The sequence below is a fragment of the Aspergillus pseudodeflectus genome (genome assembly GCF_044049435.1).
Source record: "Aspergillus pseudodeflectus strain CBS 756.74 chromosome Unknown BJX68scaffold_9, whole genome shotgun sequence".
In the NCBI taxonomy this organism is placed as follows: domain Eukaryota; kingdom Fungi; phylum Ascomycota; class Eurotiomycetes; order Eurotiales; family Aspergillaceae; genus Aspergillus; species Aspergillus pseudodeflectus.
Window position 1 is genome coordinate 711,201 of NW_027263785.1, and position 12,031 is coordinate 723,231.

At 53.1% G+C, this 12,031-nt stretch overlaps 4 protein-coding genes and 1 non-coding gene across 5 annotated transcripts; 3 read left to right on the top strand and 2 right to left on the bottom strand.

Moving 5' to 3' along the window:
* Window positions 1–314: 314 nt before the first annotated feature.
* Window positions 315–2,688, top strand: BJX68DRAFT_253670 (Zn(II)2Cys6 transcription factor; the record flags this gene model as incomplete). Its single annotated transcript, XM_071042752.1, has 6 exons — window positions 315–872; window positions 929–1,009; window positions 1,064–1,680; window positions 1,734–1,919; window positions 1,955–2,498; window positions 2,623–2,688. 6 exons carry the CDS (start codon window positions 315–317, stop codon window positions 2,686–2,688), a joined length of 2,052 nt encoding a protein of 683 aa, XP_070902209.1.
* Window positions 2,689–3,192: 504 nt separating this feature from the next.
* Window positions 3,193–4,926, top strand: BJX68DRAFT_264151 (Tannase/feruloyl esterase; the record flags this gene model as incomplete). Its single annotated transcript, XM_071044903.1, has 3 exons — window positions 3,193–3,690; window positions 3,778–4,545; window positions 4,597–4,926. 3 exons carry the CDS (start codon window positions 3,193–3,195, stop codon window positions 4,924–4,926), a joined length of 1,596 nt encoding a protein of 531 aa, XP_070902210.1.
* Window positions 4,927–5,069: 143 nt separating this feature from the next.
* On the bottom strand, window positions 5,070–7,832 carry BJX68DRAFT_264152 (Zn(II)2Cys6 transcription factor; the record flags this gene model as incomplete). Its single annotated transcript, XM_071044904.1, has 6 exons — window positions 5,070–5,901; window positions 5,959–6,126; window positions 6,187–6,788; window positions 6,851–6,931; window positions 6,987–7,602; window positions 7,657–7,832. 6 exons carry the CDS (start codon window positions 7,830–7,832, stop codon window positions 5,070–5,072), a joined length of 2,475 nt encoding a protein of 824 aa, XP_070902211.1.
* Window positions 7,833–8,378: 546 nt separating this feature from the next.
* On the bottom strand, window positions 8,379–8,467 carry BJX68DRAFT_t44. Its single transcript has one exon. It is a non-coding gene; the product is annotated as a tRNA-Gln (tRNA).
* A 933-nt stretch (window positions 8,468–9,400) lies between these two features.
* BJX68DRAFT_253672 (FAD-binding oxidoreductase) lies at window positions 9,401–11,039 on the top strand (the record flags this gene model as incomplete). The annotated part of the gene is made up of 7 exons (XM_071042753.1): window positions 9,401–9,460; window positions 9,521–9,928; window positions 9,983–10,018; window positions 10,065–10,160; window positions 10,246–10,711; window positions 10,765–10,791; window positions 10,852–11,039. The coding sequence occupies 7 exons, from the start codon at window positions 9,401–9,403 to the stop codon at window positions 11,037–11,039; spliced, it is 1,281 nt and encodes a 426-aa protein (XP_070902212.1).
* Between the last annotated feature and the right edge of the window lie 992 nt (window positions 11,040–12,031).

Here is a 12,031-nt window from a genome sequence, read left to right on the forward strand (position 1 = left end):
GGTTTCTGTGCCCATGTCAACCCCGCATTCGAGGCTCCAACCGGAGCCGAAGTACAGTAAAAAGTGGATGCCGTGGAGAGACAGGGACTGGCCATCCTCCATCCGGGGCGGCTTTTCCATTGTAAGCCTCCACATTAGCCCAGTTGACGCCATAGATAACGCGTATGTAAACTGTATCAAAAGTACGTACGCCTGCCTCGGGTCGTCGGCTAAATGTGGGGATCCATCCCCATCCTGCACAGACACTTTAATAGGCACCTTGGGTGATTCAACCTAGGGCAGCTCGAATAACCACCGCTGTGCCTGTAATAGCCATGGTTGAGTTTCCAAACACCAGCGGATATCGCCGCATCAAGCGGGCGTCGCGCGCCTGTCAACGATGCCATGCCCGCAAGGTCAGGTGTGACGCCACAGTGACTGGGTACCCCTGCACGAACTGCCGCCTGGATAGCAGCCCCTGCCAGGCGTATACTGGGGGCAGGCAGCTCCGGAAACAGCTGGCCATCGCGCGAGCTCGAGCCGCAGCAGGCGAGAGCTTGGAGTCCGCTCACCGGGCCCCTGGGCGACCTCCCCCCACGCAAAGGAGGAGCTCCACTGTTCCGTTACCAGTTTCGTCGTACCTGTTTATACAACCTCTTGAGATAGGAAAGCACGATTTAGATCGCTTATCTTTGCTGAAGCAAGCCGGATGTCTCAGTCTTCCCGACAGACCGGATATGGACGTCTTGATCCGTCACTACTTCCTCTATGTCCACCCATTTTGTCCCGTGCTTGACGAGGCCGTCTTCTGGAGAGATTATAAGCGAACTGGGGATAGTGCCAACCGTATCCCATTGCTCCTGCTCCGGGCAATGATCTTCTCGGCTAGTTGTGTAGGCGCCCTTTTTTTTTAAATATACGCCTGCAACTAGCCACTGATAATCTGTAGTTTGTACCCGCCGAGGTTGCGATCCGCTGCGGTTACGACTCTCTACTGAACGCGCGCGATGACCTATACACCAAGGCCAAGGTAAGTCAGATGTTGCCTCTACCTTATCTTCCCACGCTCATCTGCCCCCCGCAGGCGTTATACGACAGCGGCCTAGAAAATGACCCCATGACGGCCTCAAGAGCCGCGCTACTACTCACATTTTACTGCTCCGACTTTGACGTCGACGCAAACTCAGAGTGGCTCCGGCTTGCCATCCGAGAAGCCCGAGCTGCACAAGCAAGCCATCTTCAGTCCAAAGGGCTCGCGAGCGACCCTGATCAAACCGACTTTCGACGCCTCTGGTGGTCTTGCCTTATTCGAGATCGAACCTTGGCCCTTGGGATGCGGCGTCCGCTCCAGATCACCGGCGGGGACCCTTATCCCCACATGCTCACAACAGACGACGTGAGTGACGAAATCTTCGGGTCCGTGGTCTACACGTATGAAGTCAAGTCGGCGTTATTCGAGCTGCTTACCAGCCTATGCCACTTCGCCACGGCGGTTACGAAGTTGGCCACGATCGCCTTCCCGCCGGCGGGCGATGCGACCTCTAGCATAGAGAATCCCTGTGCTGAGCTCGACAAGCTGGCATGTGCAAGGTCCGCACTGCTCCTCTGGGAGCTGGACTGGATAGCTTACATGGAGGGGAAAAACTCGAGCCTACACCCATCTATCCCCTTGTTCTCTAGCCTGCTCTCGATACACTACCAGTAAGTAATCGTCTGATGTGCTCGGTATCCGGATTTTGCTGAGCTGGATCCAGGTCAGCTCGCGTAGCACTCTGCAACCGCACCTGTTTTGTTCTCAACGAGGTCAATGACTACCGGGCCAGATATCTCCAGCAGCTGCAGCTCTGTCGGTCCGAACTCATCGCGGCCGTTGCGTCTGTTGCTGCCCACGTTCGGCAGCTCATGGTTATCGAGGCGGTCGATAAACTCCCTCTAAGCATGTATGTCGGTCCCCTCATATATTAGCCTCCAGTAGACTCCCCCACCCAACATGTATGCCCGTCACTAAAACAGCCAGCGCCGCATATACGACAACCCCTTACATCCTGCTCAGCATTAATTCACAGTCAAACGTCAAGCAAAGCCAAGAGCTACTACTCCTCTTCACAGCAGTCAACCGAGCGCTCAGTACGAGGTACCACCTCAAAAGAGTATCGGATCTCACATCGCGCGCGCTCTGGCTATCCAAGCTTCTTAAAGAGTCTTCTGAGGAGGAACGATCGGATATCCCACGTCACAGCAACCTGTTTACCCTGTCGCTCAAGCAATACACCCAGCTCCTTCAGTATATCGACGGGTCCATGTCCATTCCGAGGAATTCCGCTCGGGAGACTGAGGTGCTATACGCGGCTGCTTCTTCCATTCCGAGGGAGCTTAGTGTGTATACTACGGCGGAGCCGGTTGGTGACGAACTCACCCCGGTATGGCTAGAGGCAATGGGGAATTTCTTCTTTGGGCCTGGGAGTGGGTTGGCTTTGTCGTTGTGCAGGGCACCTGGGGAAGAAGACGGGGAGACGCCGGTTGATGCGAAACGGGATTTCAATGATACGTTTAGAGCGAGCCTTCAGTTACCTTGGGTACTTGAGACTGGCCTCTCGCCTGGGTAAAGTCTGAACGCCTGGTGTGCTATGTACTATGTGGTAGCTGTTAGCATATGACGTGTACACACATCCAGTCTCCAATGGGAGGAGCGTTTCCCTCTTTGCCTGATAGATGTCCCCTGCTCCAGCAACATTCATGGCCTGCCCCGCTCAGAATTCGCTTTGTGATGGTTCACCTGACAGCCTTACTGTCTATGCGGCACTCCCCTGGCAGTCGGCGAGGTAGTTCCAGACTTAGAGCACCTTCGGCCTGGCTCGGCAATAATGCCAGTCGCGCTGGGTGTCCACAGTAGCGGTCAGTCCCCTCAGACCTCGCATATACCCCGGCTGTTGGAGAACAGGGTTCAATTTCCCCAGACGCGGACCGAAACCTCCAGCCTAATAAGCACGTCTCATTCACACCACCCTTGGATAGTGCCTCGGGCCTTCGGGACAATGTGGGTCTTTCTGCCTTGTTATCCGCCAGGATGCGATTTGCGATGCGGAGAAATGGCGTAGGCAGGGGTTAACCGGACCAGATGAGGTGGTGTATATTAGACATTGAACTACCCCACAGGGCTGGTTCGCGACATAGTAGATCTACCCACCGTTTGCTTGCAGTCTGGCGCGCCCCATGGCCCTCTCATTCTTCTCGCCAGCGGCCCCGTGCACCGCACCGACCTTCTCCTCCATCTCCCTCTTTGGGGCCCAAATCCTACACACAACCGCAACCCCCGTAACAAACTACTCGCAAGCCAACAGCATCATTTCCTCCATTCCCCGCATCGCACAACCCCCGGTCGTCGTGCAGAATGCATCCTTCTGCAACGTAACTGTAACATACACGCACCCCGGCCGAGACGACGCTCTCACCGCGGAGATCTGGCTCCCTTCTTCGCCAGCAAGCTGGAACGGGAGATTGCAGTCTGTTGGTGGGGGTGGGTGGACGGCAGGTCGGTCTTTCTCGTCGTATGCGAGTATGGCCGGGGCCGTCTACGAAGGGTATACGACGGCGACGACGGATGGCGGGATTCCTCCGGGGACGGGCCCGGAGAGCTGGGGGCTTGTCAGTGAGGGGAATTTGAACACTGTTGCATTGGAGAATTTTGGGGACAGGTCGTTGGGGGATCTGGTATTTTTTTTCTTTATTTTCTTTTTCTTTCCCTTGGCTCTTTTCTTCTTTTGACACTGCTAACGGCGGGGCCATCCCATACCATAGGCCGTCCTCGCCAAAGCCGCCATCCGCGTATACTACGCCCAAGACCCGCTCTACTCGTACTGGACGGGATGCTCAAACGGCGGCCGGCAAGCCAGCATCCTGGCGCAGCAGTATCCGTCCGCATACGACGGGATCCTCGCGGCGGCGCCGGCACTGCACTGGCCGCAGATAGCCATCACGCGGGCCTGGCCATCGTTCTACATAGATCTGACAAAGCAGTACCCGCGGAAATGCGAGATGGAGGCGTTGACGAGGTTTGCCATCGCCCAGTGCGACGCGCTTGACGGCGTGGAGGATGGGCTTATTTCAGACCCGGAGAAATGTCGGAAGCGGTTTCGAGTGCGGGAGTTTCTTGGAAGGAAGATCTTCTGTTCAGAGGTTGGTGGAAAGATCCGCATTAGCGCTGCAGCGGTTGATGTGACGCGCGCCCTGCTCGCTGGCCCGCGGTTCGCGAATGGCGACTTTATGTGGTTTGGATATGAGCCTGGGACGGATCTGTCGGCGCTTGTGGTGTTGGATCCAGCCTGTACTGGACACGGAGGAGGGCTATGCACTCCTGCCTCTGTAACGGACCCGCTGACACCTCTGAGCTGGTGGAACACGTTTGTGCTCAAGAATAACGAGGCCAATGTCACGAGCTTGACGCACGCGCAGTACGATCAGCTGTACCTTACGTTGAAGAAGGTCCTTGTCCCTGTGGCAGCTACAGAGCCCCGCATAACCGAGTTCCAGAGGGCTGGTGGGAAGATGCTTACATTTCATGGGCTGGTCGGTGTTCCTGTCCTTTGTTGGCTTAAGTCTATGCTAACATAAAGAAAGGCCGACGACGCAATCACTCCCGAGAGTACACTGCACTACTTCCAAGAGGTATCATCGGCCCTCGATAACGTGCCTGATTTCTACCGCTACTACCGTGTTCCTGGCCTGGAGCATTGCTCTGGTGGATCAGGCGGCCAGCCAACCCACCTGTTCGACCAGCTGCGGGCTTGGGTGGAGAATGGGACAGCCCCCGGTGCCAGCCCGGTGACGGTCACGCTGCCCAGCAATGGAACAATGGACCAGCTTATCTGCCCCTATCCGCAAAAGGCAGTCTACCAGCGCGGCTGTGGTAGGCGTTCCTCGTCTGAAGGGTGCTGGAAGTGTACGTGAGATGGAAGACCAGACGCGAGGATCACGGTCCAACACTTGTACATATTCCTAAAGATAGAATAGCTTCAGAGAACTGCCTATCTGGATATCTATATCTGATAATCTGGCTCTCTCTATATCGACTTCTCCACTTCCCATAGCAGCTAATCATACGAGAATAGATTGATCATCGTCGCGTCACCTGTCGCTTCAGTAGCGTCAATCGTAGAGTCTAGCGGAAACAAGGAATCCAAGTCGCCCGCGGAGGATGTGGCGGAGAACATGCCAAATGCTTCTGCTACAGAAAATGGCTCTGGGGTTGTTTGTTCCACCAGTGCAGTGTCGGTATCCTCAATGGGTGGACTTTCTGATAGGCAGCCATCCGGATCAACCGCCGTACTCTCCCATTGGCCGTAATTCCCCAAGAGAGTCTCGATACTAATCCCGTCAAGCTCAGACCTATTCGACGAAGCAGGGTATATCCGCGTCGAGGCCAGAGCTTCAATGCTTGATCCGAGAAAAGGCAACGGGCGGCAGAGCCTTGTGTCGATGCTAGGCTTGAGTGCTTGGAGAGCGGCGGGAAGATCAGTGCGCTCAGGGAAGCGACCGATGGCGAGCGAAACGTCAATGGTCTTGGAAATCCGCACGTATTCGTCAGGGGAGCAATGCGCAAAGCTGTATATCACCACAGAATCCTCTTGTGCGGCCGTTGTCGTGTGGGATTGAAGGATGGGTTGGCTTTGTGGTGGGGTTTTGCTGGTCCGTCGGGTTTTGGTGGCTTTGGCACCTGCAGAACCTGCTTCGAACCGGAGCTGGTGGATAATTGTCTGGATGTAATCTAGGACCTGGTCGGTGCCCTCGTACTGCATCTGGAGGATTTTGAATGCTCTGCTGTATATTATTTGAGGAGGATGGTTGGTGGCACCGGCCATTTCCATGCAGGAAACCTGCGTGCCGATCATATACCAGGCCAGTGGAAGCGCAATATTTGCAGCTCTGTTCCGCTAATCATCAGTATACAAGTACGTTTTCGCTGATAAGTGGGATCCTTACATGGTAATGGGAAGATACCCAAGAAGATGTCGCTGGCCGAGCTCTAGCAGACAGTCTGTTATTCCCTTGATTTGATCGCTTACCCCGGGCGTCAGTCCGGTACTTCTCTCTGGACTGTTGGTCATGGCCAGATAAAGAGCATGGTTTCGAAGGGCAAGCTGCGCGCTGCTACGTGACCAAGCCAACGTTAGAATCGTTTGAAACATGAGAGCAGGTACGGATTCTTACTAGTAGTAGATTAGAAGAAGATTTCGGTAGAGAACGGTAGAGTCATGCTCGGTTCCCTCATCAGTGAGATAGTCCAATTGCGTCAATGTACACTCGTACCACTGCAGGAGCTCCCCAACACCATTTACAAGGTTGTCCTGGTCAACGATCGCGGCTGCAGTAAGCGGGGACAACAGGGTAAGTCCAGCCGTGAGTGCAACGCACAGCTCGCATTGGAAATAGAGCAGTTGTATCAGGACTCGCTTGGTGTCTGCACTATACACCAATGACCGATGTATCTCATCGGAAAAATCGCTCACGGTCAGAGGAGACTGGCTGAAATCAAAATCATGAGCACTGATCTGAAACGGCCGCCGTAACCCAAGAGAGAGGAGTCGATCACGGCAAACACAGGCCCACCAGATCCGCTTCAGCAAGTTGGCTTTTTCGTAATGTTTCAGCTCGTAGTACCGATGAGCGTGTATCACTCGAGCATGGTGAAGGGCAATTGTCAGCCAGTACGAGTTGCTAGTGGGGTTCCTTGGTGAGACATAGTAGGTCAGAAGAAGGGCTGTTTGGGCGCAGCAAACGTCGCCGGAGTGGATTTCAAGATCATAAAGCGTCTCAAATAATGTAAGTCTCTGGGTATATAGCGAAAGTTTGGAAAGGTAGGGTACACAAATACCTTTGCGCGGGTATAGAATGCGAGGCGTGCTGCACGAAGAGACTTGAAGCCCAAGCGTTTGATGCACGCGTGGCCGACAAACTTGTATGGTCAATACACGAGACGGATAATAACGCAGGTCAGTATTTAGACTTACACTGCATGCTGCAAATAACATCGCCTGGAAAAGCATAAGCGGAATCGGTTCTGGCCGGCTGTTCGTATATGTGTCCCAGAAATCGGCCTCGTTGATTACCGGAAGATTCGGGTGAACGTGAAGAAAGTATTCCCGGATGAGCTCATTCAGCAGCCCGCGGACAGGGATTGATAGACAACCCCGTTGTTGCAGGAGATTCAAGTCGCAGTCGGGAAGGTCGGGGTCTATTTTGGCACATATGAAAGGATAATTCGTCCAATTTGTGAACGGCGCTATCCCTGGTTCGGTGTCGGTCGCAAGGTCGCTGGTCAATGCGGTATCTATTCCTGAATTGCACGAAAGGGTTGCTTCAGTATTCAGAAACGTGTACGGCTGGGGACAGGGCTTCATACGGGAGAGCAACTCGTGTACGGTATTGTCCTCCGTGCGGAAGTTGAATGGAGCGAGTTGATCGTCGTCCTCTGATGACTCTGGGTGTCGCCGCTCAGCAGGATTCGGCTGCAACTCGGTGGACTTTCCAGACACATGTACTGTATTGCACCTTGGAGCTGGAGCAATCGGTGGAGCAGTCGGAGTCAAGGGGATGCCCTGTGGAGTGATAAGAACGTCCAGCTGCCTAGGCAACAATTCAGTTCACAGCCCTGGATGTACGGATATTCGAATGGCTAACCTGCGCTGCTGTCTGCGCTTGACCTCGCAGGTTGCGTGGTCCAGGGAGCAATTTGTGCACGGCTGCCCCCTGGTCGCAACGTCACATCGCACCTTCCTCTTTCGACAGGAAAGGCATGCCCGGGGCGCCCTTTGTCGACGACTCGACCGATCGGAAGCGGCTTCATTGCTCGCCATGTCTGAATAATTGAGTGATATGCGAGCAAGGGGAAGTGGGTTGATGCTCCTTCCCCGCAAAGTTCGGACTTTGCGGGGAAGACTTAGTCGGCTTACTTTTACGAGTCAGTCACTTGACGTTTTACGGTGCGTTATTGGAGCTGGGGTAGCACACGTTGGAGAACCCTCGGCAATAAGTGGGCCTGTGGTACGTGGTACGTACGATCGATTACCTTGGAGTATAAACAGTATCCAACTAGTAAAAATCCTCCTGGTACGTTGTGCATATACGTTATAATCATACTTAATGTATCAGGAGTTACATTGCTATTCAGCTTGTTCAATTCGATAGGAGTCGCGGTCGGTAGCAAGCAAGGTACGCGCTATCCAAACGTTGCACGGGTAACCCATGTTTTGATAACTAAATCAACTAGGTTGAACTGCAAATTAACTTTTCGCTTAATAAAAAAGTTATTGTGACATGCAAGGATGTATGCTCGAAGGGTTCGTTCGGCTGTTGAAGATGTGGTGGTGGTGGGTGGTCTTAAAGACAAAAAAGATGAACTGAGGTCCTACCCGGGATCGAACCGGGATTACCAGATGTGACTCTAATTTGGTATCAGAGTCTGATGTCATAACCATTAGACCATAGGACCTTGGATGAAGTAACTGACAATGATTTACCATCATATGCGCGCGTAGACAATTTTCACCATATCTCCGCTGAGACCATCATCATCCCACGACCACACACTCACTCACCCATGAAGGAGTCCCCTCCGCGTGGATTAGGTATCAGATCTCTAGCTATGTCCCTTCACCTATTGGACTTGCTTCCTGCTTTTTTTAGCTGATGGAAAATCCGGACTTCTATTATTATATCAACACAGATGCTGTCCCCGGGGTAGTAGAGCTACATAATATATATTCGGGACAAAAAAATTCCCTTGCGAGTAACACTATCAAAGTAAACACCATGGCCTTGCCTTCTTCAATCACCAATCAAACGCCCCGCATTCTCGGAGGTAAACTCGAGTGATGCCAAGGCTCGAAGCTATTTCTAGCCCTCCACTACCTCCACTATATCCCCTCGATCCAGTCAAACCATCCACACGCCCTTCAATCGCCTCCAGTCCTGGACTGATTCGCCCATGAACAGAAACTCAAATTTGAAGGACGCGCACACCCTGCCACTTGGACAAAGTCCGTTGGTCATGAGGTGGTCAGAGCCCAAGCTAGTGTATCTTTGTCGATGGAAGGACAGTATAGCCGCTGCGGAGACGAGTAGAGCACGAAAAGAAAGAAGCCGGGTTTGGAGAACTGCGATCGCCGAACCTTATCGCTGATCAGCCAGTAACACAAGTGCCAGCGGCTCTTGGCGAGGGATCTCTGGCATGTCGTGGTAGCTGCGAGCTGGTCGCTTTCTTTGTCCCTCGAAAAAGCAAATCCAGCGAACCACGCTGCATACTGACCGCTGAGAGTAGGCTACCTGATGCTAGAGAGCATTCTGTTTGATAAAGGTGTGGTTTGCTACTGGACTTGAGTGTTACTGTCCATCCCAAACTGTGGACTTCCACAGCCAGACCATGATGTTGTGTTCAATTCCTAGTACACCTGCGGTACTCCAGGAGATATGCCGGATAACATGTGTATGTACCACAGCACGTCTCGAGTCGTCCCGCATAGACTAACATGTTTCTTCTACACAGTGTACGGCCCTCCTCAACTCACCACTCGCCACCAACCTCATCTTCCCCTCCGCACCACGGTACAACGATCTGGTCAACGTCCACTACGCCACCAGCGCACCACTTCAGCCAGCCTGCTTCTTCCAACCAGAATCCTCAGACCAAGTCGGACTCGCAATATCCCTCCTCGCAGAAGCAGATGGCGGATCATCGCAGTGCCAATTCGCCATCCGCGGCGGCGGCCACGCGCCCTGGAAAGGCGCTGCGGGTGTTGACGGCGGAGTGACAATCGATCTGGCCCTGATGAACACGACTGTGCATAATCCCGACACGTCGAGCGTGACGATTATGGGTGGTGCCAAGTGGGGAGATGTGTACAAGGCGCTTCAGCCACACGGGGTCGCTGTGACGGGAGGCCGGTCGGACACGGTGGGTGTTGGAGGACTTATCATCGGAGGAGGGCTGTTGTAATTTGGGAACAAGCATGGGCTTGCGTGCGCTAATGTGTTGGATTTCGAGGTTAGCCTCACACCAACTCACGTTTACCGCCGTTAAACATTCGCAGGTGGTCCTAAGCAACGGCCAAATCATTGGTGTAAACGATACCTCCCACCCAGACCTCTTCCGAGCCCTGAAGGGCGGGGGCAACAACCTCGGCATCGTAAAAAAAAGTCAAACTCCGCGCCTTTGAACAAGGTCCCATCTGGGGTGGGTTAATCGGACACACAAGCGCCGACATCTCACAGCAGAACCGCGCACTCGTAACTCTCACCAGCAACCTCGTGCACGACCTACACGCGCAGGCCATCACAATCTGGAACTACAATGCTAACTCAAAGTCAATGGTCGTAGCGAGCGGTCTCCAACACACGCGCGGCGTCGGAGATTCCGCCATCTTCCGCGAGTTCCTCGACATCCCACAGATATTCAGTACCCTCCGCCGGACGGATATCTACGACCTGATGATGGAGACCGCGCCTCCGCCGGGGAAAAGGACGATGTTCCTGACGTTGACCTTTAGAAATAATGTACGGGTCCTCGAGTATCTTCGCACGTTGCACGATGAATCGATAGGCGCTGCAACGCCGCGCGCGGAGAGCAGCGATTGGGACTTCATTACCTTCCTGCAACCGTTTCCATCTGTTCTGGGAAATGCAAGTAGACGGGAAGAGAATATTCTTGGCCTGGATCGGATGGAAGGCAATCACATCCGTAGGTCACCAATGTACTTACCTGCTTTCAGAGACCATATCTAACAATAATAGTCTTCCTCCTCTTCCTCGCCTGGGAAAGTTGACGCGACGACGCACTCTTCCACGAGATTGGATATAACCTGATTGGAAATCTCAAAGATTACTCGGAGAGAGTCGGCGCGGGAAGTGACTACATCTACATGAACTATGCGGGGCGAGACCAAAACCCGTTGCGAGGGTACAGCGAGGAGAACGCCCAGCATCTGAAGGCGATAGCGAGGAAGTATGATCCTACGGGTGTATTCCAGACGCAGTGTCCTGGGGGTTGGAAAGTAAGCTCTGCATGATGGGTAGCGATGTTGGAGCACGGGTTCCAGGCGATGGCTGAGTACATATATACACTGCTTTGGAGGACATTCGGGATAGCCCACATGTTAGGTAGAGCGGTGCATCAACGAAGCCGCTAGCTAGATAGTAATAGATAACAAACTTCGGGTGTATTTTGATGTTTGTACTGCCTTGATCCTACTCTCCGCGCTGTCTCCTCTCTTACCCTTACTATCTTCTAATCCTCCACGTGCATCCTCTTGCCGAGCTAATACGCGCTAAAAAGTACTACTAGGACAGCAACTCATCGAGGCTGGACTACATGATCTATATCCCGAGTTTTCGGATGATGATGATGCAAAGGAGCTCTGGACAAACCGTGTGAGATATCTCCGTTTAATATCGTATGTGGAGCACATATCAAGGAAACTCGAGCTGAAAAGGGCCCTTGAGATTGCCAGAACGTGCCTTGGGAGATTCAATGCAACAGATGTTGCATTGCTGCTATTGTAATTCAAGCCTCGCAAGCTCCGGAAGTTGGTGGAGATAAGTCAGTTAAACTTTGAAGAGTACGGTCCGCGAGAGGTTCAACGATACATGATAATTGCTGCGAGTATATTTCCAAGGAAAGGACGCGGCGGCAATTATTTGATAGGACCTCCTGTCTTCGATGACCAGCTCCTCGAGAACGGTTTTGAGCGCTCGTGACCGACACAGTCTATATCTACGTGGCGATGGTCCAATGTGTGTGTGTTGGAGCGAGTGTATTCTCTCAGGTGCGTGTCTTCTAACCGATTATAGCTGGCTCAAGCCCACGACTTCAGTACTGCTGATTGACGCAATGCGGAAAATAGAGGGGATTCGTAGTCCTATCCCTCCTCCAACTAACCCTCGCAATCCCGGCGCTAACCCGAGAATACACAGCGCTGACCCTTGATGGCCCTCTCTAAATTATACCCGACTACATTAACCCTACCTCTAACAAGCTACTTATTACAAGCGTACTAATGAG